This window comes from Acipenser ruthenus, chromosome 17 (genome assembly GCF_902713425.1).
Source record: "Acipenser ruthenus chromosome 17, fAciRut3.2 maternal haplotype, whole genome shotgun sequence".
Taxonomy (NCBI): Eukaryota; Metazoa; Chordata; class Actinopteri; order Acipenseriformes; family Acipenseridae; genus Acipenser; species Acipenser ruthenus.
The window spans coordinates 1,664,659-1,688,694 of record NC_081205.1 but is presented as its reverse complement, the minus strand read 5'-3'; the positions used below and the strand labels follow the sequence as shown (position 1 = coordinate 1,688,694).

General features: G+C 39.0%; 2 protein-coding genes across 3 annotated transcripts; both read right to left on the bottom strand.

Annotated features, from left to right (window-relative positions):
- Window positions 1-3,275: 3,275 nt before the first annotated feature.
- LOC117423766 (monocyte to macrophage differentiation factor-like) lies at window positions 3,276-20,052 on the bottom strand. Of its 2 annotated transcripts, none has more exons than XM_034039907.3 (7): window positions 19,918-20,052; window positions 9,614-9,695; window positions 9,182-9,342; window positions 8,724-8,798; window positions 8,212-8,313; window positions 7,260-7,329; window positions 3,276-6,245 (listed from the first exon to the last, which is right to left on the bottom strand). In XM_034039907.3, exons 1-7 carry the CDS (start codon window positions 19,953-19,955, stop codon window positions 6,042-6,044), a joined length of 732 nt encoding a protein of 243 aa, XP_033895798.1. In that variant the 5' UTR covers window positions 19,956-20,052; the 3' UTR covers window positions 3,276-6,041. The 2 variants fall into 2 exon arrangements, with proteins under 2 accessions (XP_033895798.1, XP_033895799.3); XM_034039908.3 differs by lacking the exon at window positions 19,918-20,052 and adding an exon at window positions 11,665-12,070.
- On the bottom strand, window positions 20,051-20,541 carry si:ch73-256g18.2 (small integral membrane protein 36). The gene has a single exon (XM_034039662.2). The coding sequence runs from the start codon at window positions 20,333-20,335 to the stop codon at window positions 20,051-20,053; it is 285 nt and encodes a 94-aa protein (XP_033895553.1). The 5' UTR covers window positions 20,336-20,541.
- Window positions 20,542-24,036: the final 3,495 nt, after the last annotated feature.

The following is a 24,036-nucleotide window of genomic DNA, read 5'->3' as shown; positions in this document are numbered from 1 at the left end:
AGCCAGCAAGGACACGGCACCCCTTTGCAAATAAGCCATCTGAAAAAAACAAGTCAAGTTTATCTCTTACCATCGCTGGATCTCATCTTCCTAATACAGAGAATGTAACAGTGGCTGAGCTAAAGCACTCTTTATTGTAATCTCCATTCTGCAAGGAACGTCACAATCCTGAATTAAAACATTATTATTCTGTTACATTAACAGGCTGCTAGCAAATAAATCCATAATCCATAATCCCTGCATGTTTTTTTTTTTCCAAATATAAATTTGGCTCTTTAACCTATATACAGCATAGCTACAGATTCAATTAGAATAAACTGAATTTTAATCCAAGTATTTTTTTATGATGATTTATATACAGATTGACACTGGGAGGGGGAGCTGTTTGCTAATTCCCCCCCAACTGAGAAAACTAACAAGGTGTTAGGTGCTACAGGTGGGGCAATTATGAGAGTTGGTTTGGAGAACAAAGAAAATCTCTAGGAACTACAGAGCCTGCAATGGTTCAGTTAACCTGTGAAATACACGACTGTTTGGACTCAACGCTGGATGAGGGCTGCGTACCCTACTGAGGAAGAGGAGCCCTGTTTACTGCAGATCTTTTTAAGAGGGTTTCTGTTCAAGTGAAGGAGCTGGACTGCAGGCTGCTTTTACCTTGGATCGAGACTGTCGGTGCAGCACTTGGTAAGACTCTTCTTTTTATTCTAGACAGAGCTGGGCTGTGCGGGGCATTCTCAAGAGGATGTGTATGTAGGGTGGTCGTCATGCATACTGTGCATGATCCGTCAGTAGTGGTTTTGCATTTGCCTCCAAAAAACAAATCTAAACACGCAGCCCTGTATTATCAGTGAAGTAGTAAAAACCATTGATATATTTAATCATTTATTTAGAATACTGATTAATGTACATGTATTTTTATGCACGTGCAATCTTATATTTTTTCAATCAACCTTCCCTTCACAAGCGACGGTAACATTATCCCCTATTGGCCACTATTCCGGTTCAGCTAGTATCAAAACATGACACCAAATCATGTTGGAAATGATCATTAAACTGGTCACTATACAATGACTTTCCATTGTTTTTGCTACATAAATATAGTATATTGTCTACATACTTGGATGTTGCAAAGATAATAACTTTTGCAAATACACTTGCTACATTTTCTACGGCTTCCTTGGGTTTACAAGCTTGGCTTTTTATTCATATTAATATTGAATAAACAAGGCTACAGCTTTCAAAATAACATGCATCAGTCGTAATAGATTTGCAATGGATTGTATTCTTTTGTGTGAGCAGAGAGCACATCTAACAAAGAGTGGAATATGAAGTATGTCTGAGAATCATAAAGGGCTTCAGACAGTCTGGGCACCTGAAGCCAGCCAGCTAGAAACAACACACTTTTTCTAGGGAACCTAGGGAACAAAGGATCACATTTGCTGCACTTTGAAAGATAAAGTATTTGACTTTTCTTTCAGAAGTAATAATGTACCGCTGCATTTCCTGGTACTGCAAATGTGTCCACAAAGCTGAAATTGCATTGAAAAAATTGACACAGAAAGGAAAGTGTAACATTGACTGAAACTCAAGTCCTCTTTTGTGAGTCCATCCCACACGCATACATTCCTGTATCTGTAGCTATATTATTAGAATTATTAATGAGTCGTTTCAAATCTCATTATAACTTTTGTATTTCTCTTACTGTTTTATGGGTTGTGCAATCATATCTTGTAACAATTGTAAGTCGCCCTGGATAAGGGCGTCTGCTAAGAAATAAATAATAATAATAATAATAATAATCATACTTGCTGTGCAGGGTTATGTTTCAATATTGCGTTATTTCTGTACCCCTTTCAGATGGTAATTAACTTGTTTTCTGAGCTAAAATAATTTGTGCACGGCTGAGCAAATGCGGTACATGGTGTACCACGTTTTAACGCGTACCACAAAATAACACGACACCGGAACATAACCAAATTCTGATGTAGCAGTGCTGCAAAGATTTAGGACTGTAATGTGCAGGAACGTCCACAAGGGGGAGCGCAATTGTGACAAATGCTTTAGTCTTTCATTGGTTTCCAGCGGATAAAATCCACAGCAAAGTATGCTGTGTTAAACTTCCCAAGAACACACACATTTTCTAAGCAAGCTTCAGGAGTCCAGTGCGCATAACACTAATGTGCAGTCTAGCTGTGTTACTACACGCAAATCCTGTGTTTAATGCAAATAGCGCCCTCCTGAGTCAGTGTGATTTAATACCTTTAGGTTAATTTTGTAGGTGTTCGTTGTTATGTTTATTTTAATGCAGTGCTTTAGATAACGCGACCCAATAGAATAAAATATGCTATTTGTCCTGGGGTGGAGCTTGCTGCGAGCAAAATAAACACATACATAGCATAATATGTATTCAAACCTGATTTTCAGCATCCTGCCTCCTTCATTGGGCCCGGTTTTGATTTTGTTCTGTAACGCATTATGTCATTAATGTTTATTATAAGCATGCAACAACAGAGCCACGTTTAAGTGTCTAATGAAGTCATCTGAACATCAACCAGACTACTGAAGCAGTATTTGGCTATGCATGCAGTTAATATTACAGTATTGTTAATGGTTCGTCAGATGGCTAGATTGATGTTTTGAGGACAGTGCAGCGACAGAACAATTTCCTGTACGCTAATCCAGTTGGACAGGATGACCTCTTGAAACCGCATTGATGTGTCCTATTCAATGGCTTCCTTTAGCCATTAATCTTTTAATTTAATTTGTTACACTTAATCCTGGGATCTAAAAACAGCGACACTGCCCATTTTATCAGTGCTTTGAGAGTACTTGTGGGGTGGAGTTTAATCAAATCTAGGGAAAATAGTATACCTGTTTTATAAGCGAGATAGTACAAGATTGTAAGCAGTGGTGAAAAATTAATTTTACAACATCACTGGTGCTTGACCATTGGAGGGAGTCTGAACAACACATGATCTGATCAGCTGCCCTTTTTATCTACAGCAGGCCACTGAATGCATAGGAGCAAATGAGATTGAACGGTGGTCAATGATATCAATAATGGCTATTGATGATTAGCGATAGTGTAGTTTTATAGAAACCTACAGTACAGTCAGTTTGAATGTCCTTTGCATGATGATTCAAACACACAAGACATGCAGACATTTGCAGTGAGACCCATTCATTTGAAGAACTTCAATTGTAGGCGTCTCATTTGAAACTTTGGTTCAAGTCTGTAGCCCCAACCCAACCATGTGACAAAATAAAACAACCTCTTTTTCTGTTTTTAATTTTTTTTTTATTTTGTATTAATTCACATTTGATGTAGAAACTGAATGGCAAATAATATAACAGGTTTAAAACAAAAGATGCAGTATTAAAAATGAGGCTGGTAAATGTGCCAAAGCTGAGAACAAAATAAAAAATAAAAAAAAAGAATTCCAAAACTACAAAATACATATAAAGGAATTGTTACTCACAGAATATACTCAATTACATTCAGTTAAAAGGCAAAAGCTACATATTGAAAGACTAAACCAATGGTTTACAACATACTTTCACAAGATTGACAAATGATGGAAGAGTGATAATACAAGAGTCTGCATTACTCGATCATTGAGATTAAACTGCACATACTGGTATAGAGTGTCATCAGTTGTATTGAAGAACAAATAAAATCAACTAACTTATAGTTAACTGATATTGTTGATTTTATTTGTTTTTCAAAAAACAAAATGCATTTTAACTCTTTGATGCCTGCGATGTGTTCCACTAACAACAATATCTGAATTCTAGAACCAGGGATCCAAAACACATATTTTATTTTTATTTAGTTTAGGAATTGGTTAAACAGATTCTAGATTCAAAATAACAACTGTCAGATATTGGGCACTATTATTATTATTATTATTATTATTTAGCAGACGCCTTTATCCAAGGGTGTGTGAACTATGCATCAGCTGCAGAGTCACTTACAATTACGTCTCACCCGAAAGACAGAGCACAAGGAGGTTAAGTGACTTGCTCAGGGTCACACAATGAGTCAGTGGCTGAGGTGGGATTTGAACCGGGGACCTCCTGGTTACAAGCCCTTTTTCTTTAACCACTGGACCACACAGCCTCCTGCAGAGTTCCCGTGGAGCAGACACGGCGCGATATCCATGATCTGCTGAACAATTGGCAAATAATCATCTCGGGACATGAGGAATACATTAAGGGGGGAAAATGCAATACAAATGCATTTCTCACCTCGTCAAGCACCTGTAAGATACACATCTATACAACTTGCGTATAGTCACTGGAAAGGAATTTCACCAGACTGCTGGCATCAGTTTAATATTGCATCATTCATGCAAAAGCCCATTTGCAGAATGTCTTTCCTAATACCAGGAATGAATAACTACTGACATACAGACAATGAAATCTCCCAACCCCAACCAACAAGGCAATCAAACTAGTATCTTCCCCAGTTGCGTTACTTGTGCACCACTGTTTTTGTGCAAAACCACTATAAACATAGTATTATTATTATTTGAAATGATTCACTGCATTATTGTATTCTGTATATCAGTGTGAATATGTATCAAAATAACTCGTGGTCCTGTGCATGAATAAGACACCCTGTCAAATGATGCAATTTGAAAAATTAAAGCCCACATTTCTTTAATGCAATTCTAAAGCTTTTGTGATTCCGTTTGTAACGTAATCTGAATTACCAACACTTATTGGAAAGACATACCAAAATGTGTACATTTTAGGTGGAATTAAACCATTAACACCAGTCCCAAGACAGTACCCCTGCTCTCCCACCTGGCCTCACCCATTAGCAGTCAATTGGAAATCTTTCATATAACTATGTATAATAACCGTATGCATGACTTTAGCCTGGTTCAATACTGATCCGGTATACTATAAGAACAGTAATAATAAACCAAACCTTTTATCTAAACGCAGACAAAAGTGGTTGGGAAAGATACACTGTTTGCGTATGGAATGTGTCTCCCAGCCGTTGTGTTCTCAGGAATCTGTGCATGTTAATGTTATGGCAGAGCTTCAGTAACTTTGCAATTTATTAAAAAAACATTTTTTTAATAAATCCATCATATCCTTCCAATGGGAAAGAAAAATAAGCTTTTTATATGTTTTCGTCTCAATTCAATCCTAAATACTTTTATACCCAATAAGGTTAAATGTCGCCTTTGTTAGCATTTAACTAGAACAATTTAAAATGTTGTACAAAAAAAAAGTCATTTTATCGGCACTGCGTATCATTACTCGTAGAAACAGTTCTAAAAACGGTAAACCTGTGATGTTTATAAAACAGTAAACAATACATGTGTCATGTGATCACTGTAAACTTTTGATTGCTGGTTATGCCTTTTCAGCCTAAGAATGTTTAAGTCCAATTTCGTTAGTGCTAGAACGAACATGGATTTCTTATGCTTGAATGTTATTTATTTTCTTTCCCAATTTCTACACACAGTGTACTTCGATAAAGATGTATAGAAATTAGTTTTTACAAACCTCCTAATTTTCTTTGCACTGTAAAAACATCTGAAGCAGTGTTGGTTTGAATGGTCTAATATTAGACACGGCGCTACATCTTTACTGTAGATACAGTGGGACCCATGGAAAGAGTTTCCCAGTAAAACCAGTAAGCCTGTTAATACAGCCTATCCTATACAGTACGAGCTTTGATGACAAAAAAATACAGTCCCTATTTAAAAAATACAGTCCCTAAGAGATTAAACAAATCTTAACGGTATACTGTGCATCCCTAAAAGCTCTCTGGCGTGCACTACTGGAAAAACGAAGTACTGAGTTGACATGTCAAGCTGCAGCGTGGGATTACCGTGGTAGAAAATGACTTGCTTCAAGTTACCGTGCGATTTAGCCGTGTGGTACCGGGGGAAAATTGTAATGCGGCCCAGTGTATATGGAAAACAACGTTCACAGTAGAAAAAGGGAAAGGGAGATCAAGGCCAGTGCATCTTTATAAAAGAAAAGAAAAAAAAGTCACGCAATGCAACTGGAACTTCTTTTCATAAATCTCTGATGAGGTCTGTCAAAGGGCTTTTGTAGAGATATTTCCAAATGGCGTAGTAATGTACAGCTGCTGCCAGTGCTACAAAGACATGCCAGATAGCGTGGGCAAAAGGAATGATTCCATCACTCTTGAAGAAAATCACTCCGAGGCAGTAGAGAAAGCCCCCCCAAGCAAGCTCCTGAAGCCCCTCTGTGTTGTTCTGTATAAATTGAAAAACAAGAGAAATGTTAATATAATTGAATGATACTGCTTCTGACAACAACAGATATATATTACTAAATGGAAAAGGGCACTGGAGTATCGTTACAATATATGGTCTACGCTGTAGACATTTAGCTTGGTATACTACAGTACTGTATACATTCCTAAAACTGGAAGGGAAAAAAAGGCCCTATACAAAATATGAAAGCAAAACTAAACAAGTGATGGAGGAAACGGTTCTGGGTTTCTTCTACTTTCAATCTTCGCTCTCCTTCACTATTAACACATGCCCTCTTATCCTGTCACTGTAGTAACATTAGGGAACTGCTAACACCTAGCTGTACTTACTGCAAATACGAAACACACCCAGTTTAAAAACACTGTCAACATTTTTGTTCACCTAAACTTTTCCCCTTTTTAATATTATTGAAAATATATAAAATATATTCATTTTTTGTTGTTGTTTTTTGGAGCCCTGCAAGTGTAAAATGAAACCAAATGTGTGTGTGTGTATATATATATATATATATATATATATATATATATATATATATATATATATATATATATATATATATATATATGTGTGTGTGTGTGTGTGTGTGTGTGTGTGTGTGTGTGTGTGTATATATATATATATATATATATATATATATATATATATATAATTGGTGTGTGTGTGTGTAAATGCTGGACATGCATAACAGTAACAAATGTTATTATTGCTTATCCATTGTTAGCACAGTTTGCTGTAGTATGATTAGCATGGCATTAATAGGAAACTACTGTGATGCATGCAGGAGATCTTAAATGAATTGTTTATGAGAAGATGTAACAGTAATGTTTCATTTTCTTTTTAGAAAGGAAAAAAAAAAAACCACAAAATAATGCAGTAAATGCTTTATAAATATAGACCAGTACAGTCCTAAACTTCTGCAACATGAAAAAAATAAAAAATAAAACAAACAAAATCACATTGTAATTGATGAATAAAATCAAAAGCATACAATACCATTGACATCACAACCAAAGCAGGAGAAAAACCCATTGTTAGATAGAAGAGGAGCTCAACAAGCTTATACCTATAAACAAACAACACACTTTCAATATCTGAACTAACTGTGTCAGTTAGGAAAAGCACAACAGGCATGCCTTGAAAACACAGATCAGTACAGATCTACATCAGCCAATATAAACACTGCACAGATATAAACCGTGTACGACGCGGAAGTCGATACACAGAGCATCCGTCAGTCCCAGGAAAAAAGCAAGTGTCCACATGTCTTTATAAATCATATTCATTTTCAAAATCAGGACGATCGCTCTAAATTGTCGTACTACTACTACTACTACTAATAATAATAATGCGCCCTGCAATGGTAAACTTATCGAATCATGACTTTGGGACGCTGTCACACCCCAACTACGGTGGTTTCTGAAAAGCACCAGAAACGCAGCAAAGACGCTACTGAGATTTGTGATAACCCGACTAAAACACCACTATGCTGGGACTTACGAAACACTCTATATATATATATTATATATATAATATATATATATATATACACACACGCACACAGAAATGCAGTACAGTACATTTTATTGACAATGAAAACAAGGTGAAATCATATATCAATAAAACTGACATGGCATTTCAATTCACTTTTTTATACTCTGTCAAGTAGAATCGAAGGAGTATAAGACCTACTTCAGTCACAGGACATGCATTCAAATGCATAGCCAGTCACATTTACAAAAAGTTTAAAAATCAATTAGGTTTGCATATTAACATTTAAAATGTCTTTTTTTTTCATTAATTAAAATATCTATCTTCGACAAACATAAATAACTATTCAAAGAAGATGGTTAACCTGTGACTCGGGTATGGCTTGGCCATGTATCACTAAAATACCTAATCACAAAACTATAACAGGGTATCACAAAGCAGTAAAATGGGGTCTTACTTTTCATGGTACAAAAACACAAAAACGGTTCCTCCAGCTGCCATTAGCCAGATAAACCATCGCATGTGTGAAGCTAAAGGTCCAAGTTCACGAAGGTTGAGCCTGCAAAAGTGTCACACGGTACAATACAGACTGAGCATGCTGGGTTGCGAAAGATTCAAGTCAGAAGCAAAAAAAGGTATTGGAATTGATAAGAAGGAACTGAACCCCAAACATGCTGCCCAATACCATATTAACATATAAAAGAATAACACAAACATCTAAAATCATCCTGTGTTAAAATGATTTAAAAAAAAAAAAAAAAAAACTGGTACGAATTTGATTTTAAATTTAAAATGAATATTGAAATCTGTTTTGATTTTGAATTAGTTGAAAAAGCAAATGTCTACTTCAATCTGGTGTTCTTACGATTACATATGGAAAGAAGATACAGCTGTTTGATATGCTGTGACCACCATGCTTCTCACAATCTTGCATTATATTCCTACAGAAGTAAAGCATGTTAAACTTACCATGGTGTATAGGAGGCAGCAATGAAGAAATAGATCACCATCCTGTCACACATGTGAAAACAATGCTCCACATTTCTGCAGAACGACAGCACAGGAATTAAAGGAAGCTGCACACAGTGTTTTAGTTCAGCACACACAAAGACTATAACAAACAGAGCACTAGAAGTTAAACTCCACTGAAATAGACCCAATTCCCGGGCTTTAAACACAAACGCCAGGGCTTTACCTTACCTTCCGATCTAAACTGACCAACTTTTAGTCTTCCAGTTACATTTTTTACTGCAACGCCAGTCTCACAATTTAGGCAAAGAAGTACCATGATATATTTCTGAGTTGCATTGTTTTTAATTTGATGTCATTGTTTAGATATTAGATAGTGTGTGTGTGTAATATATATGTTTGTTTGTTTTTTTTTTTAATCTACATAAATACAATAATACAATTCTGACTCCACCGACCTCATGTGGCTCTTTTTCCATGATATGGTATGGAACACTGTGGAAACGAGGAACAGCGTGCAGAGGCCCATGCCGTAAATCCAGGCTGTGATCTTCTTCCAACTGTCATCCGAGAGGCGACAGAGCAGGGTCATGCCCACGAAAGCAGGTACTATGAGGAACTAAACAGGGAGGGGGGAAAAGTGGCCCATTTATCTACATAAAGGAATTTTTAAGAGGTATTCAAAGTGGGTTCTAGATTTAGTGTTTTGTCTCACACAGACTACAACTACCAGAATGCACTGCAGTTAACCCGGCGCCACATGGTCACCCTACCTAGAGCATCATATGCCCCTCATTACCTTCAGATACGCCTGTACCAAAGTTTAATCACACCTGGAAATGTTCCTCGAGATGGAGGTAAAAACAAATGCAACCGCTGCCAGGACTTACCGCATGTGTGCAGCAATTAGCAGCGTGTTCGTAACCAGTGGGCTGGTAGCGGCAGTTAGCTGCAGCTCGAGTGTTCATGAATCTGAGAAATCAAAGAGACCAAATTCAGAACTGCAAATGCAGCACAGCAGAATACAGAGCTTGCTTACTGTGACACAGTGCAAGTGATTATAGGGAATTGTCTTATTACTAGTTTGAGAGTCATGTCAAATATGGGCGTCTGCTTTTGACTCCAGTGGCATGTTTATTCATTTACTTTTTTTGTTACCCTCCTACCATGAAGCACACTCAGTGCTGTCAGAAACACTGATGAAGATCAATTCACAACCACAACACATCAGGCTGCCTATCTGCTAATTCTGTGAATATATGAGGTTATGCAATGGAACTTGGTCACTTCCTTTTAACCAAGAGCTTCCTGTTGAAGCGACAATGGTTCAATTCCCCTCCCCTTCTGTATGTAGCTTCCATGATGTATTCTCTGATGAAACACCACCAGGATCAGATTAATATATATATATATTATATATATATATATATATATATATATATATATATATATATATATATATATATATATATATATATATTAATCTGATCCTGAACAAACCTGTTTTAGACTCAAAATATATTACTGTCTTAACAATTTACTCTTGTTCAAGAAAGAGAGAGAGAGAGAGGGCAAATGCCTGCAGAGTACCTCTGGTGGACTAAGAACCAACAGAAGTATGCATCAGTGTTCTCAATCAATTAGCTTTTTCTTTGTACCAATAGGGAAATTAGATCAATTGTCCTACTGGGATCATTCAGCAGTCTCCAATTACAAATTTGATTTAAAAAAAAAAATATATATACAATCAACAGGTGAAACTTCAAATGCTGATGTAGAAATATGCCTATTTGGTGTCCAGCTGTACTCCCCCTGACTTGTGATGGATATGCAAGCCAGCGAGAACAGGGCTGCGCATTCAAGCACCCAAACGCTTGCCAAGCGTGTCATGCAAACTTCCAGCACTCCTGCATGTTAGCCTCCTATGGCCAACAAAAGAATACAATACAGATACAGTACTGTAGCGGTTGTATCAGTAATATTGACAGGAAAAATTCCCCAACAGCAATGTGCATTGTGACTGTAAGCCTCATTGCATGCACTGGCTTTTTCACAGGGCAGCACCCCATAGACTGCCACCATGGCACTATGGATGCCCTTTGTCTTGCAAATGCGATGGCCACGGGACACCGGCACAACAGAGATCACAAATGGGTACGGGCAGGAAAGTGAAGGCTTTATCCACTCGGGAGACGAGGGAAAACACAACAAATTAAAAGAAAAATTCTCTATCATGTAAACAACTCAGTACATTCTTTGGAAATCATGCATGCACACATTTGCATCCCCTCAGATTTCATTCAAATCATTCTCGGTGCTACTAGTCTTAATCAAATACTGACAACCCACATGCAAAAAAAGCGCGCACACACACAGAGTATTCGACTGACTGTGACGTCCAACAGGTTAGGGCTCAGCAACCTAAATCTCATTAGATTCAAAGTTTAAAACACTTTGCTCAATAAACGGTGTCTTTGGAAGGACAGTATTTAAGATGCATTACTTAAAGTATTCGCTTAAAAGAAGCCATGCAAAGTGTGCCAGTAATGGAGAAGTGAACAGTGCTACCGGGAAATGATCTGCAACTAATGTTACAGATTCACAGAATGTGTTGAACATCTAGTAAGTAACTTTTTTTTGTCACTCATTAAATTAGGCTAATTACATTTTTTTTTTGTAGTGGTAGTAAAATATCAGGTAAACGAAAATAGTTCAAACATTAAAATACGAATAGCATCATCATCATCATCATAATAATAATAATAATAATAATAATAATAATAATAATAATAATTCATCCAATTATATTTGTGCAAAGGCATAATGTAATAAGCACAAAAATCAGTATTTTCTCGGATCACCTTATAAAACGTTAAGCCAACTTTGTAAGCTAAACAAAAAACTAATACAAGTAGAGGAAACTTCAACGGGACTGGCTTACCTCTGAAAACTGTTAACCCTCTTCATTTTGCAATGACCCGCCGAGAAAGAAAATAAAATAAACAACAAAAAAAAAAAAAATACTGTTCTACGTCCAGCGGTTCAGTATTATTGCTGATGTTAAAAAACGAGGAAATAAAAGGCCTTTCGCGCATCGACCACCCGTTCAGTACGTAACGAGCTCCTAAATACCTAAATATGCATTGTTTTAAATTTTGGTTTCATTTTGACACGGGTTTGGTAGCTAAGGCGAGTTTTTGACCATCTCGTTTGCTAACATTTCGAGATAACCCTTCTCAGCAAGTCCCCAGCACTTAATTACAACCTCGCCATTCATATCCAGCGAGGCATTACCCGTCACGTGACCGACAAGGCTCTACACCAACCAGCGCTACATCGCAGATCTGACCAATAGGGACTGCACAAGATCAGGCTGTGTCTTGCCACGCTAGGTTAAGTGCATATTTTTCGTTTTTAGTTTCACAACCGTTAAAGAATGAATGCAGGACGATTGCAAGGGATTAATTTATTTTATGGCAGCTCGGTTGCTACCACATTTCAAGTCACCTTGGTGTGCCTTGCTCATCTTGTTATATGAAGAGGAATTACTGGTTTTACCTCAGAGATAATGATACTAGCTGAATCCCAAACAGTTGTCCTATATTGTGCAGTCACACCCAGTGCATGCCATCTTCATTTCCTGTAACACATGTATCCAGGTGATAAACATGTGCATTTTAATTAAGCACGTTTTTTTTTTTTTTTTTGTTCTTAAGCTTTTAATTCAGGCGGTTTTCTGTCAAATAAAGTTTTCCTTTGTTAGATGCGGTGTGTGGACCCCACAGATTCTCTGAGCATAAACAGGGGTGCTGGGGGGTGCAGCAGCACCTTTGGCTTTGCATGGCTTCCATCATATACAGGGGTTCGTTTTGTTCAATGGCTTTCAGCACCCCCACTTTAAAAACTGTTCCAGTGCCACTGAACGTAAAGCAGAGGCAGCTGGGAGTTCACCATTCTGATGCCACGTTTGAAATGTGTAACAGGTTACAGCATGCTTTTCACTGCAGGGTTGGGTAAGCTTTTACATACAAGGGCAAACCTCCAAGACGATCCGTTCCTGTACAAAAGAGGCTTAAGGAGATGCAGCTGAATTGTCTTTGTAAGCAATGAGCTGGACTCGCACACAGGTCTGGTTGTGGTTGTCCCCAGTTAAAAGAACCCATCTCAGCAATTTCAGTTTGTTATATTGGAATAAACAGTTATGGGTTCTGACTTGGTATGATAAAACAGCTCGGAGGGGTTTGATTCTTAAATAATTTGCCTACTTGCAATGTCTTGTTTTAAGCCTGCCCTCTCTCCTGTGTTTATAAGCAGGGAACATTCTGTATTGGTTTTCTGCCTGAACATATATGTCCCATCTCTTGTTGAACCTGCATAACCTCTGCACTCAAGCCAAAAACAAAAGTGAAAAAAAAGAAGCAGTAGTTCAAGTTTGTTGTGTTGTTTTGGGAGTCACCTTGCTCTTCGTTTCCTATAATGCACTGTAAATAACAATAGCTTCCTGTCTGGCAGGTTTGTGGAGTCGTGTCAGAAAGGAAATCTGCTGGTCTGGGTAGAGGAGGGAACCTCTGCATGCAGAAGGGACACTTTCTGATACATTTTGGAGTTTTGATTTATTTTTTGGAAGTGTTTTAGAATGCTCCCTTAAAGAAAAATTAAAATATTAATAATAAAATAGCATCGGATTCCATTGTAATACCGTACTGACCGTTATCGTCATTGTTTTCATCTCATTCATTTTTTATTTCCATAAAGAAAAAATGAATTTATATTCAAATGATAATCTGTGAATTCCTTTTTCATTTACAAACACAGTGTTATTAAAAAAAAAAACACTACTGCTCTGAATTTGGTTGAATGCAAAGCAAGAGTGATAAGGAAGGAAAAGGCTTAGATCAGGGTCAATAGAGTTCGGTGAAAGGCTTCTTACAAATGAATACAGCCATAGAAAGAAAGAAAAATAGATTTTTTTGAGCCTCAAAGGGACCCAATGGCTCAGTAGCCGCATCCAGCAGAAGCAGCAGGGGTTGACATTGACATTAACAGGCACACCAGGAAGACCACAGACACCATATGATTACAATCTGTTTACTCTCCAGCGATGCCCAGAAAGATTCAGTGCAGGTCTCGTAGCATATAGGGTCTGTTCTTGTATCCATTACCTGTCTCTTACTGAACTTCTTTATAATCATTTTCAAATTATGCAAAGGAGATCACAGATAAGTATGATTAAGCATTGTAAAACCACAGTTATCAGTGATGAAGCTCAATAAATGCATAGTATAGGGCTTGAAAAGTAACAGGTAACAGAGTCACAGGTCTAAGATGGAAGGACCACTTTTCTCATGCAAAAAACAGTTCATAAAACCACTCCTAAAAGACATGAGATTTCATACGTGCTAACCTAGTATTGCCAGAGTTGTAGAGGGGGGCAGAAATCAGTTGCGCACCCCTAGTGGTCACTATCGAAACCACCTCACTTCAGAAATGTACCTTTTAGAAAAAAGACATTTTTGCTGCTGCTGTTACTAATCCTGGTAAATACTGATCCAAGCAGAAACAGCAATACATCATATTAAAGTACACACAGGTAAGAAATGAAGATGAAGTATACCTTTGACATGCCCAAAGGGACGATGCAATCGAACCCTTCCACCAGTGATAACGCCTTCAGCCTGCTGCACTGTTTCTATGCAGGAGAATGGCAAATGCGTGTTTATCAAGAGGTATTCCACTTTGGTTCCGTTTTTACATTGCAATAAACCGATAACCCAGTCGCTGACCAGCGTTGCAGAAATAATCGCCACATACAAGCGCAGAATAGGGGGGAGGGCTTTCATCTGTATGCAAAAACAGCACAAGACTACAAACACACACGCAAGAAAGTGTAGTGTCCCGGAGAGTCCAGAAGTGAATGTGGGAAATAGTGTTCACTTCACAGTTAGGAACACCACTGGGTCCTGTGAAAGATGTGAAGATCTAACACTGGGCATCTTCCCAGTTAAACACAGCTACTCCGGTGCTAAGTCAGAGAAGAAATTAGTCAGGGCAAATGCTAGGCTGTTTTTTGCTAATATTTTCTCTGAAGCGAACACGGGTTACAATATTAAATAAACACCTGTAAAACCACAGTGGGCAAACATTTGAACAAAGCCTACATTTTGATAAGCTGGTGATAAACCTGCTAGTTTTGTTGACTGAGCTGCAATTCCTTTCACCTTTTAAATAAACTAAACAAGTCTAAGCATCCGAGTAACCGGAAATACTGGAAGTGTAACCTGACGAAGATCGGGTTCAGTTCAGTAAACGATCATGGATAACTACGCAAATGTCAGTTTCTCTTTTGGGAACACAGGCATGGGTGAGAAATCCACAAATGAGGGGGGGGAAAACAGAAATAATTTAAGACGTTTCACTTTTAGATATATTCTTCTCATGTGGATTGGTCATGTTCCCGGGCCACATACCAAACGCTGCAGTGCGTCAGTGATGTTTGTTCTGCAAGATGAGGGTGCAGCAAGCCTGGTTTATCTGACAACGCTGTCCTGTCTAGACTAAATGTTCTTCAGCTGATTGCAGAAACAGCTCAGTGCCACATGCCTTGGAGAATGCCGTGGTGCACGGTTACAGAGCACGGCAGGGGTTGCCCAAGCTAGCGCCAAAAATATTTTCCAGAAGAGCGCGATGATTGCATTACTGGAAAGGTATGTGTGAAGCAGCTACATACCGTACAGTACAATACCCCGCTGTATTCAAATACCACATTTCACAAAGGCTGCAACAGGACATGGTACCTCCTGCCTGTTCTATGCTGCAAGAGAATCCTAATTCATAGTATTAATCTTATATATATAGACACATACACACAGTATCCTCACTGTACTGGCACGTATGGGCCTGGAATAACTTAGATAAGAAATACTTTTCTGTCAGCTTAACTGATGTGGAATCTGACCCACTTTCCACTGTTGAAATGGGACACTGTCCTTGTGTGTTGCACCAGTTCACCAACCAGCTCAGCAATATAACATACTTTAACAATCTATTGTTTTACCCTTCCTGTTGTTTTGCAAACCAGAATGGTTTTGATATGTATTTATTTATTTATAAAGTTCGTAAAATACCAGTTGGATACCATTATAAAAAAAACTGAGGAAAGAACCACAGCAAGCACCCTTAACAGACCACTAGCAAGGGCAGCACAAAGGATTTAGAACATGTGCAGCGAGGTGCTAATAGAACAGCACACTTCCTGATATTGATATCATACCATTGTAATGCAATGATGGAACATGCTACCACTGTGGCACCATCCACTAATGGTTCACACCATAGCCCCTGTACTACTCTTACCCCTTTGATCCCTTAGTACTGATATTTTAGTGCCAACACCTGTATTGCCATTGATTTTTTTTTTGTCTGGAGTCAGAAGGAGAGAAAGCTAATTTTGTATTCGAGGTGTGGTAAGAAAGAGTGTAAGAAGCTTAAGCAGTGTCATGCCCTTGCTAGACCCAAAAAGCATGAAGAGCCTGTTCTACTTTGGTTAGCAGCACTGTCATAGTGTCACAACATTTAGACCTGGCTCCACACACAGTGCACGCTGCTGTGCAGGTGGAACCCAACCATTCCATGCTAGCTTTCTGCCAAGCCGCAGTGTTGTTCCCAGTGTAAACACAGGCACATGGTTTCACTCCCTCACGAGGCACTGCCAGCGCTTCGCTTCCTGGAGGTGTATAATTAATAAGGGAATTGAGGGTAATTAATTCCTTTTCAAATTGCAATGGGAATTGTTCATCTCTGGATCCTTGGAGAATGTGAGATATATTACAGATGTCAGGACTGCCCAGTCCCTGACCACATTCCGGCGCCTCCTTAAGACTCACCTCTTCAAACAGCACCTGTAGAACTCCTCTGTTTGTATCCTGGGACACTATCACCCTTCATTTAAATGTGCTTTATTTTGCTCTTATCTGCCCCCTATTTTGCTGCATTTAATCCTGTACTTCAGAATACTGTAATCTGCCAAGTGTTTAACCTGTAGTATTTTGTATTTAATCATATCCTGATGTAACTATCACTATTTAATCATATCCTGATGTAACTATCAATATTATCTGCTGTATTATTGAATTGTGGTTTGTCACACTTGAACAAAAGTTATTGTATTTCTTGCTCTTATTGTATTACTTGTATTGTAACACTTGAAATGTATTTGCTTACGATTGTAAGTCGCCCTGGATAAGGGCGTCTGCTAAGAAATAAATAATAATAATAATAATAATAATAATATATTATGAGAGCAGGAGAGATGATGTACTGTACAGTAAGTTCTATAAAAGCTCATCAGTAGGGTGTTTGGATGGGTTATAATTGACCTGATCCAATGGTGTGTTTAACAGAGACCTGCTTCTGTTTCCAGGGCCTTCTCTTTCATTGGCTTGAGGCACAGGGTTACTTCTAAAAATCAACTTCCTGAGCTGCGGGTCACATTGCAATTAGAACATTGGAAGGTCAATGCTGTTTTTTCAATTCCAATTCCATTTCCAATTCCTTTTTTAAATCAATTGCCAAGTCCTTCGAAGGAATTGATATTTTAGAGACAATAATATTCAACTGCTTGGGTTTGTAATCCTTGGTGTTTCATCCATAACTATTAAACACTCAATTGATTGAAAAAGGCATCGAATTGAAACATTTGTCATTGAATTTTAGTTTCTTTTAGTAATGCATGGTGTTGGTAGTCCCCTGAGACCCACCTTAAAACAAAACACTGAAACGGAGTGCCCAGCACTATACAGATTATAGATCTGATTACTGATTGCGCAGGTGGGGATTTGCCTGGTTTTGTGCAGGAGCTTGGGGGTCTGTCCACTGTAATCTTCTATTTATATACAAGGACTTGTCAGGGATTGAGATGAAGCTTAGGGCTTAGACGAGTATTCATCATAAGCTCATGCCAAAGAAGAAGTCTGGTTTCCTTAAGTGCAGAATTCAGTCAATATTCACCATCACTGCACCCTTATGTTATGCACAGGTCTGTAAGGTAAGGCTTGTAAGGTTCATGATCTATAAAGAATTGGTACATGGTCACAAATTTGCTTGCTGTGAAATGCAAATAACTCATATTATATTGTATTATCTCACCTCCCCCAGTGCATTTGCATCAACATTGGCCAAAGCACTTTATACTGCAAAGGGATGTCCACTGCTCAACCAAGTATAATAAAACTACAAACACCTTCTGGGGAGGGCCAGGGAAACAGATAGCGGTTAGCAGTCCCACCATCCTCATTCCTTGGCTATACGAGATCAGAGCTGACCCGAACCAAGCCAGTGATCTGGGATCGTCTGTCGGATGCTGTTATCGAGTGGAAAGTCGACCCGCCATCGAACTGCAGTTGAACAGATTTTGTGAAATAACGAGGGGGTGCTGTTGCAAAAATGTTTACGACCAGAATAACATTATTTCTAATGTACTGTTTTCCCAGAAAAACTCAAATTACACCCCGATAGCAAGGGAGCACCTCAAAGGCATTGTCTTAGTTTGTTGACATCGGTCCAATTCGCAAGCACTGTTAATCTTCCAGGAACTTAGATTTACACGTTTTAGAGATAAGAAAATTATTGGTGTTAAGAGCAATTAGGTGCAATTTCACAAAACATTACATGTTATAGAGAATACCAGTAGCAATCTTGGATTCATGAGATTTAAAATTAAACTAAACCATTCTGAACTTACTTCAGCTCAATTCGAAATATTTAAAGAGGCACATAAACAGATCTTTGCGCTTGCTGGCAGGGTTCTGTCGCTGACCTCAAAGCACTGGTAATTCATTCTTAGATGCCCTCTCTTGTAGCCCGATAACTTTCCAGAGAAGCATGCTCTGCTAAGGACTAAACTGCGTAAATTAATTCACCCTGTCCCTGCGAAAGACCAGCAACAGATACAATTGTTTCTGCCGCTTCTGTTCTACGGAAAAAGCTGCAAACAAATGGATTGCTTTTGATCGTGCGTCACCTGGGATATCTGAGCAACGCAGCGGAGCTTCATAATGGGATACGACTTCAAAAGGGGTGAGAATGAAGTGTTTCTAATAGCATAGCCGTCATGACAAAGGGGGTGTTTGTGCTGGTACCCTTATTTGAGCGCAGAGTCCAAGTTGCTGGTTGACTGGCACGGATAAGATAAAGTTTACAGCATGCTGGAAGTCGATTTATTGTGGGTTTCTGCTGATGGCTTATTAAAATGCTCTTAGTGATCGCATGCTGTGATACCAAAATGAGTTGCATTATTAACACAGTCCATCCAGCTGGCAGTATGACCCTCAACAGCCTCACTCCTGCATACCCAGAGTATTTGCCTGCTGGTCTCCATTCATCACCAGTCAGGATTCATGTTCATGAATGCTGTGGATAACCCCAACCCTTGACCCTTTTAAGGACTGTTTTCACAGATACCTAGATTAGATTCACATGTAGACCAGCTGAAATGTGCTCTCACCCTAGTTCTGTGAGGGATAAAGAGCACACCACAAAGCTGCAGATTTAGTTTCTTGCACTGTTAAACTGCGGGTTAGTCGACTGCCTGTTCACTTTGAAAATGGACACCATGTTGTACCAACTAGACCAGAGGCAGAAATGTTTGAGTGAGAATAACAAAACTAGATAGCAATTTCCAGACACTCTATAATGCTGTAAAGCATTTTACAAATTGATCCTAAAGTTATGAAATTGTAAAATAAAGGCATGAATAGGCATTGCCTCGTGTAAATAGGTGCAGTTCTTATCGAAACATGAAACTACGACCGAGAAGTGCTTTTGCACTGACCTTTGTCTGTTAGTGTTAAGTACACTGATATTGCAAGAGGGATTACATGCAAGTTAATAATTGCAGTATATTCTTTTATTAATGTAATATATTACATATTGTTTTTTTTAAAACTAAATTTGCACCTGGATATAGTGACATGATTACAGTGAGATTAAGTTGATTGCTTAAACTAAAGCACACTGAATGTGAATCAGGCGTGTACAATATGTGACAGACAGCAATAGTGGACATTAAGCCGACTGCTTAAGCACAATACAGCTTTAAACAGTTTGATAAAGGAGTTCAAGCCTTGAACAATTCAGGCACACTTATCACACACTAAATATATCATGATCCGAAAATGAAGTGTAGCAAATCACTTACCTTTTAAACCTCATCTTCTGCAGGTTGAATGTGAACATTTGTAGAAAAGAAAAACAACAAAAAAAAAAACCCAGAACAGTTTCTCCAAGTGGGGCGGAAGGGGGTGGGGGGGTGGAAACACAGTGTATCACTTTTAGACCAAAGTACTTCTCTTCTCTGTGAGGTCGGTGGGGGCCTCGTACGTGCTGGCGACCTTCTCTCCAAAGCGGGCTGTGGCAGGGGAGCTCTGCATCACCACCAGCCTGATAGGGGACTGGGTGGCTAGGGCTGGCTCAGAGTCATACTCCTTGCTGGGGTCCTTCCCCCTGCAGTCGTACAGGACGCAGGACACCAGGAATACCAGCAGCAGGATGACATAGCTGGCAACCAGGATGATCAGGTTCAAAGTCACAGGGTCGATTTCCAGGTAGAACTCCATCGGAATCGCATGTTATCTTCACATCGTGCAGTAAAACAATAACAAACGACAAACAAAGAGCCCGCAGCTACCTGCACGCAGTGGAGAAAGGTGAAGCCAGGGACTGAGCGAGCCAGCCAGTCAGGGAGTGAGTGAGTGAGGGAGTGCGTGAGGAGGAGCAGCAGGAGAGCGTCCCCTTCTCCCAGAGATCAGAATGGATATGTTGGCTTTGTGGTAAAAATACTTTAATCCCCACACCGCTCCTGCAACCTTGAGTTTCTGTTGCCGATGATTAAAGCAGCGCAGTTTAATAACATAAGCCACCCTTTTAATTTTGCCAACTGCACAGACTAAGTAGGATTTATACAGCCAAAATCAGCATTTCTGAGGCTCCCCCACAACCACTTCTTCCATCTCAATCATACATGAAACAGGTGGAATGCTTAAACAGGAAAGTGTTTCCCTCTGGGATGGCAGGTTTTGCTTAATAAAACAAAGTGTGAAACATGCACCTTGATTGACATCAGCAGCATGGATAACAGTAAGGCTGTGCATGATGTCCTGGCTTGTACTGTACAGAGATGCTCATATTGTGGGGTCCTGTAGGGTTATAACCTTGCACTGCCTCCCCTTCCCATGCAGGGACACACACATAAAAAAATTAAAAAACACTTGCAATGCCTTTGTTAGCCAGCATGTGGCTAGACTTGTATATGATCAGAGCTTTTTATTTTCTGTTTTGCTACAAAAAAATCCTGGCCTTTACAAAAGGACTAGGTTGGTTAAGACCAATTCTCATCTTGAATTTGGCCCAGTCAGACCTGTGAAAATACTGATTTATACCAAGACTTAATTGTGGGAAGATAGATTTTATGTAATTGAATTTAAGTGCGTTACTAAACTATTTATTTACTCCGTTTTCAGCAACCACAGCAAACTCAGTAGGTAACAGCTGGTGATATTATAACACAGCAGCCATATTCATTTTATCCCAGTGTTTGCTGTTCGTGTCGAGGATCAGCCCTCTTTGTCCTGCCAGGGTGTGGGGGTGTAAGGGGAGCTGGGAGTCCAAGGCTACAGGAATCAGTGAATGCAGGCTTTATGAAGGACTTTGCAGCAGTATTTAATAAACCGTTTCGATTCTTTGGGGTTGTTTTGTTTCTAAACTAACAGGGTGCTAGCAGACAACTTCTGTTTATTTAATGAAGGGATCAGCTGTTCTCTTTAGCAAGCGAACAATGTGCTGTTACAATAATGCTGCTCAGGGACCTCATTCAAAACGTGCATTGATCGTATCTGTCTCAGCACAATTAGTGCGGTGAATCTTCTCCAGACTTTCGTTGTAGACTTCTATAGGCGTTTCTTTAATTAAACTGAAGAAATCCAGTAAAGTTTACCATGGTACTTTTGCAGTCATTTTTACTATGCTTTTCCCTTGGTTATACTGTGCATTTACCCTAGTTTACCCTCGATCTGCCATGTTTAATATGCTTTACAATACCTCACTATTCTTTACAATGCTTACCTATCCTTTACTGTGCTTTTACTCGGTTTTATTACACTTTGCTTTGCTTTTAGTATGGCAAACTTTTATAAAGGAATAATCAAAATGGAAAATGTGGCTTTACATGCAATAGTCTTTTATTTTTAAACTCATATATACAGAAGGAATCAGTGTAGACTTTTTAATAGTATTAGAATGTCATCGCTTCTCAGTGGACACCATGTTACTCACATAATATTGCTAAAAACTTAGATTGTGCTTTAGAGAAACAGAATTAGCTGTGATATCATCAGACATCTTCCTTGAGAGCAGTAATTTAACCATCGCAAAATGCAAGGGAAACTGGCCGGTGTGAGCAACACTGGCTTCACAGCAGGGGTATATCCCTATGCCAGCCTTCCTGCGGGCTGGTCCTGGCTGGGACATGCTTTCTGTTATATCACTGCAATAGGGCTCGTTTTTTGCATGGCAGCAGCAGCTCTTTGATGTTTGCTAAAGATAAATCTTCCCTGATGCGAGGAGGATACTGTTTTGTAATGTGCATTTTGTAAAGTGCATCCTGCCCCAGTTCATCCTGCCCCAGTTCATCTGATTTCAGAGAGCAACACGCGGATAAACCGTCTAATCTCTGCGGTGACATGCGCACCACACGTTGCCCCAGCATTTCAGACAGCAGCCCTCATTTTGTACTTGATGTCATTTTAATCTTAATTGTGTTAATGCATTAGCCGGAGTGCAGATTGAGAGTCAACCATCTGTCCAGATCAATAAGAGATCTGGGAAGGGGTGGGGGATGCAAATATAATATAATATAATACTCAGAGTGCTAACATTGAATGCTCTGTCATAGCTATTCCAGAGACAAAGAGTATAAGAGGACATAACCTTACTTTGGAGTGTTTGTGATTCAACACTGCCTCTCCATTAGTAATCTACAGTACAGGACAAGCCTGTTTCAATCCTGTTCCAAGACATTCCCAGAGGCCAGTTCTAGAATGAGGCATTGCTGCTGCCAACCCAAGTGCTGCGCCAACCATTCGCATTCATATAGTGACGGCTGGACACCTCTGCTACTGTCTGATGGAGGTTAAGAATGCACTCTGACGCTGCCATTGCACTGACTAGGGGTATTGTTTGGTATGAGAAACATCTGGCACTCCGTATCGGTGCTGATATAAGAATGCCAGTAGCAGAGTCAGACCCTCATGGCACTAAGTCTGTGTGTAAATAAAATAAAGTAATAGATAAACTTAACCCTTACTATTTTAATAACTAGCTACAACATTTTGGCTTCTGCCATTTTCATATACCATGCTGCTATCTGAAGCATTGCAGCTAATTATTAAAACAGCAAGTCTTCAGTTTATCGATTACTTTTCTCCTTTATTAAGTTTTTCTAGTGATTGCTGAGAATCCTGTTGGATCCTGATTCTCACTGGATACTGATATTGGTTTTGAATTCTCTGTATTTAAAGGATATACAATGATACTGAGACATGACCAGTCAATAATTGGTGATACAGAAAGGGGAGCTCAGGTTAGCCACAGCGGCAGAGATACGTTTTAACTTTAGATAGCCAGCAGAGGGCAGTCACAGCTAGATGAACTCAATACAAGGCATGGGAAACAGATGCTTCATTATTCCAGGTGCCACTAATGCCAGCTGGTTGGATTAAAATATTAGCTGGACCTACTGTACGTTTGTGTCAAACACTAATGTAACAAAACATACATCTTTCACTCTTTATAAATGTCATTTCATGTTTTGTTTTTTTCCATTTAAAATAGTACTAGTATTGTGTATACCGACAGTCACTTATTTTATTTTGATCTTGAAATATATCTTTATACGTCCATACTTTACAATTTTCTGAACATTGAACTCCCTGTGACTCATATCAGTGTCTTCTCACTCATTGAGTGTCCTTAACCGATTTAACACCACATGCACAAATTACTTGGTGTATGCATGACCCGTTTACAGTACATGGAATATCACAGATTGAGATGAACCTGTGAGCTAAGACCACGGTTCTACAGTGTTCTACATTCCAGTTCTAGAATGTGCCGACATTCACACAGTGTTCTACATTCCAGTTCTAGATTGTGCCGACATTCACACGCAGTGCCGCAATGCAGTTAAGACAGTCAGCACTCAGATAACCGGTTCCAGATCTGTTTGCCAGTCCAGGCTCTGTTATTTACTGTGGTCTGTGTG

What these genes read in the sequence shown, in the direction of transcription:
- LOC117423766 (XM_034039907.3), bottom strand. Translation starts at nt 19,955, where the DNA reads ATGTTCACATTCAACCTGCAGAAGATGAGGTTTAAAAG. An exon ending in GCTGCCTCCTATACACCATG is followed by an intron (nt 8,314 to 8,723) that starts GTAAGTTTAACA and finishes ACACTTTTGCAG; the next exon opens with GCTCAACCTTCGTGAACTTG. An exon ending in GTGTTTTTGTACCATGAAAA is followed by an intron (nt 7,330 to 8,211) that starts GTAAGACCCCAT and finishes GTTTGTTTATAG; the next exon opens with GTATAAGCTTGTTGAGCTCC.
- si:ch73-256g18.2 (XM_034039662.2), bottom strand. Translation starts at nt 20,335, where the DNA reads ATGGAGTTCTACCTGGAAATCGACCCTGTGACTTTGAACCTGATCATC.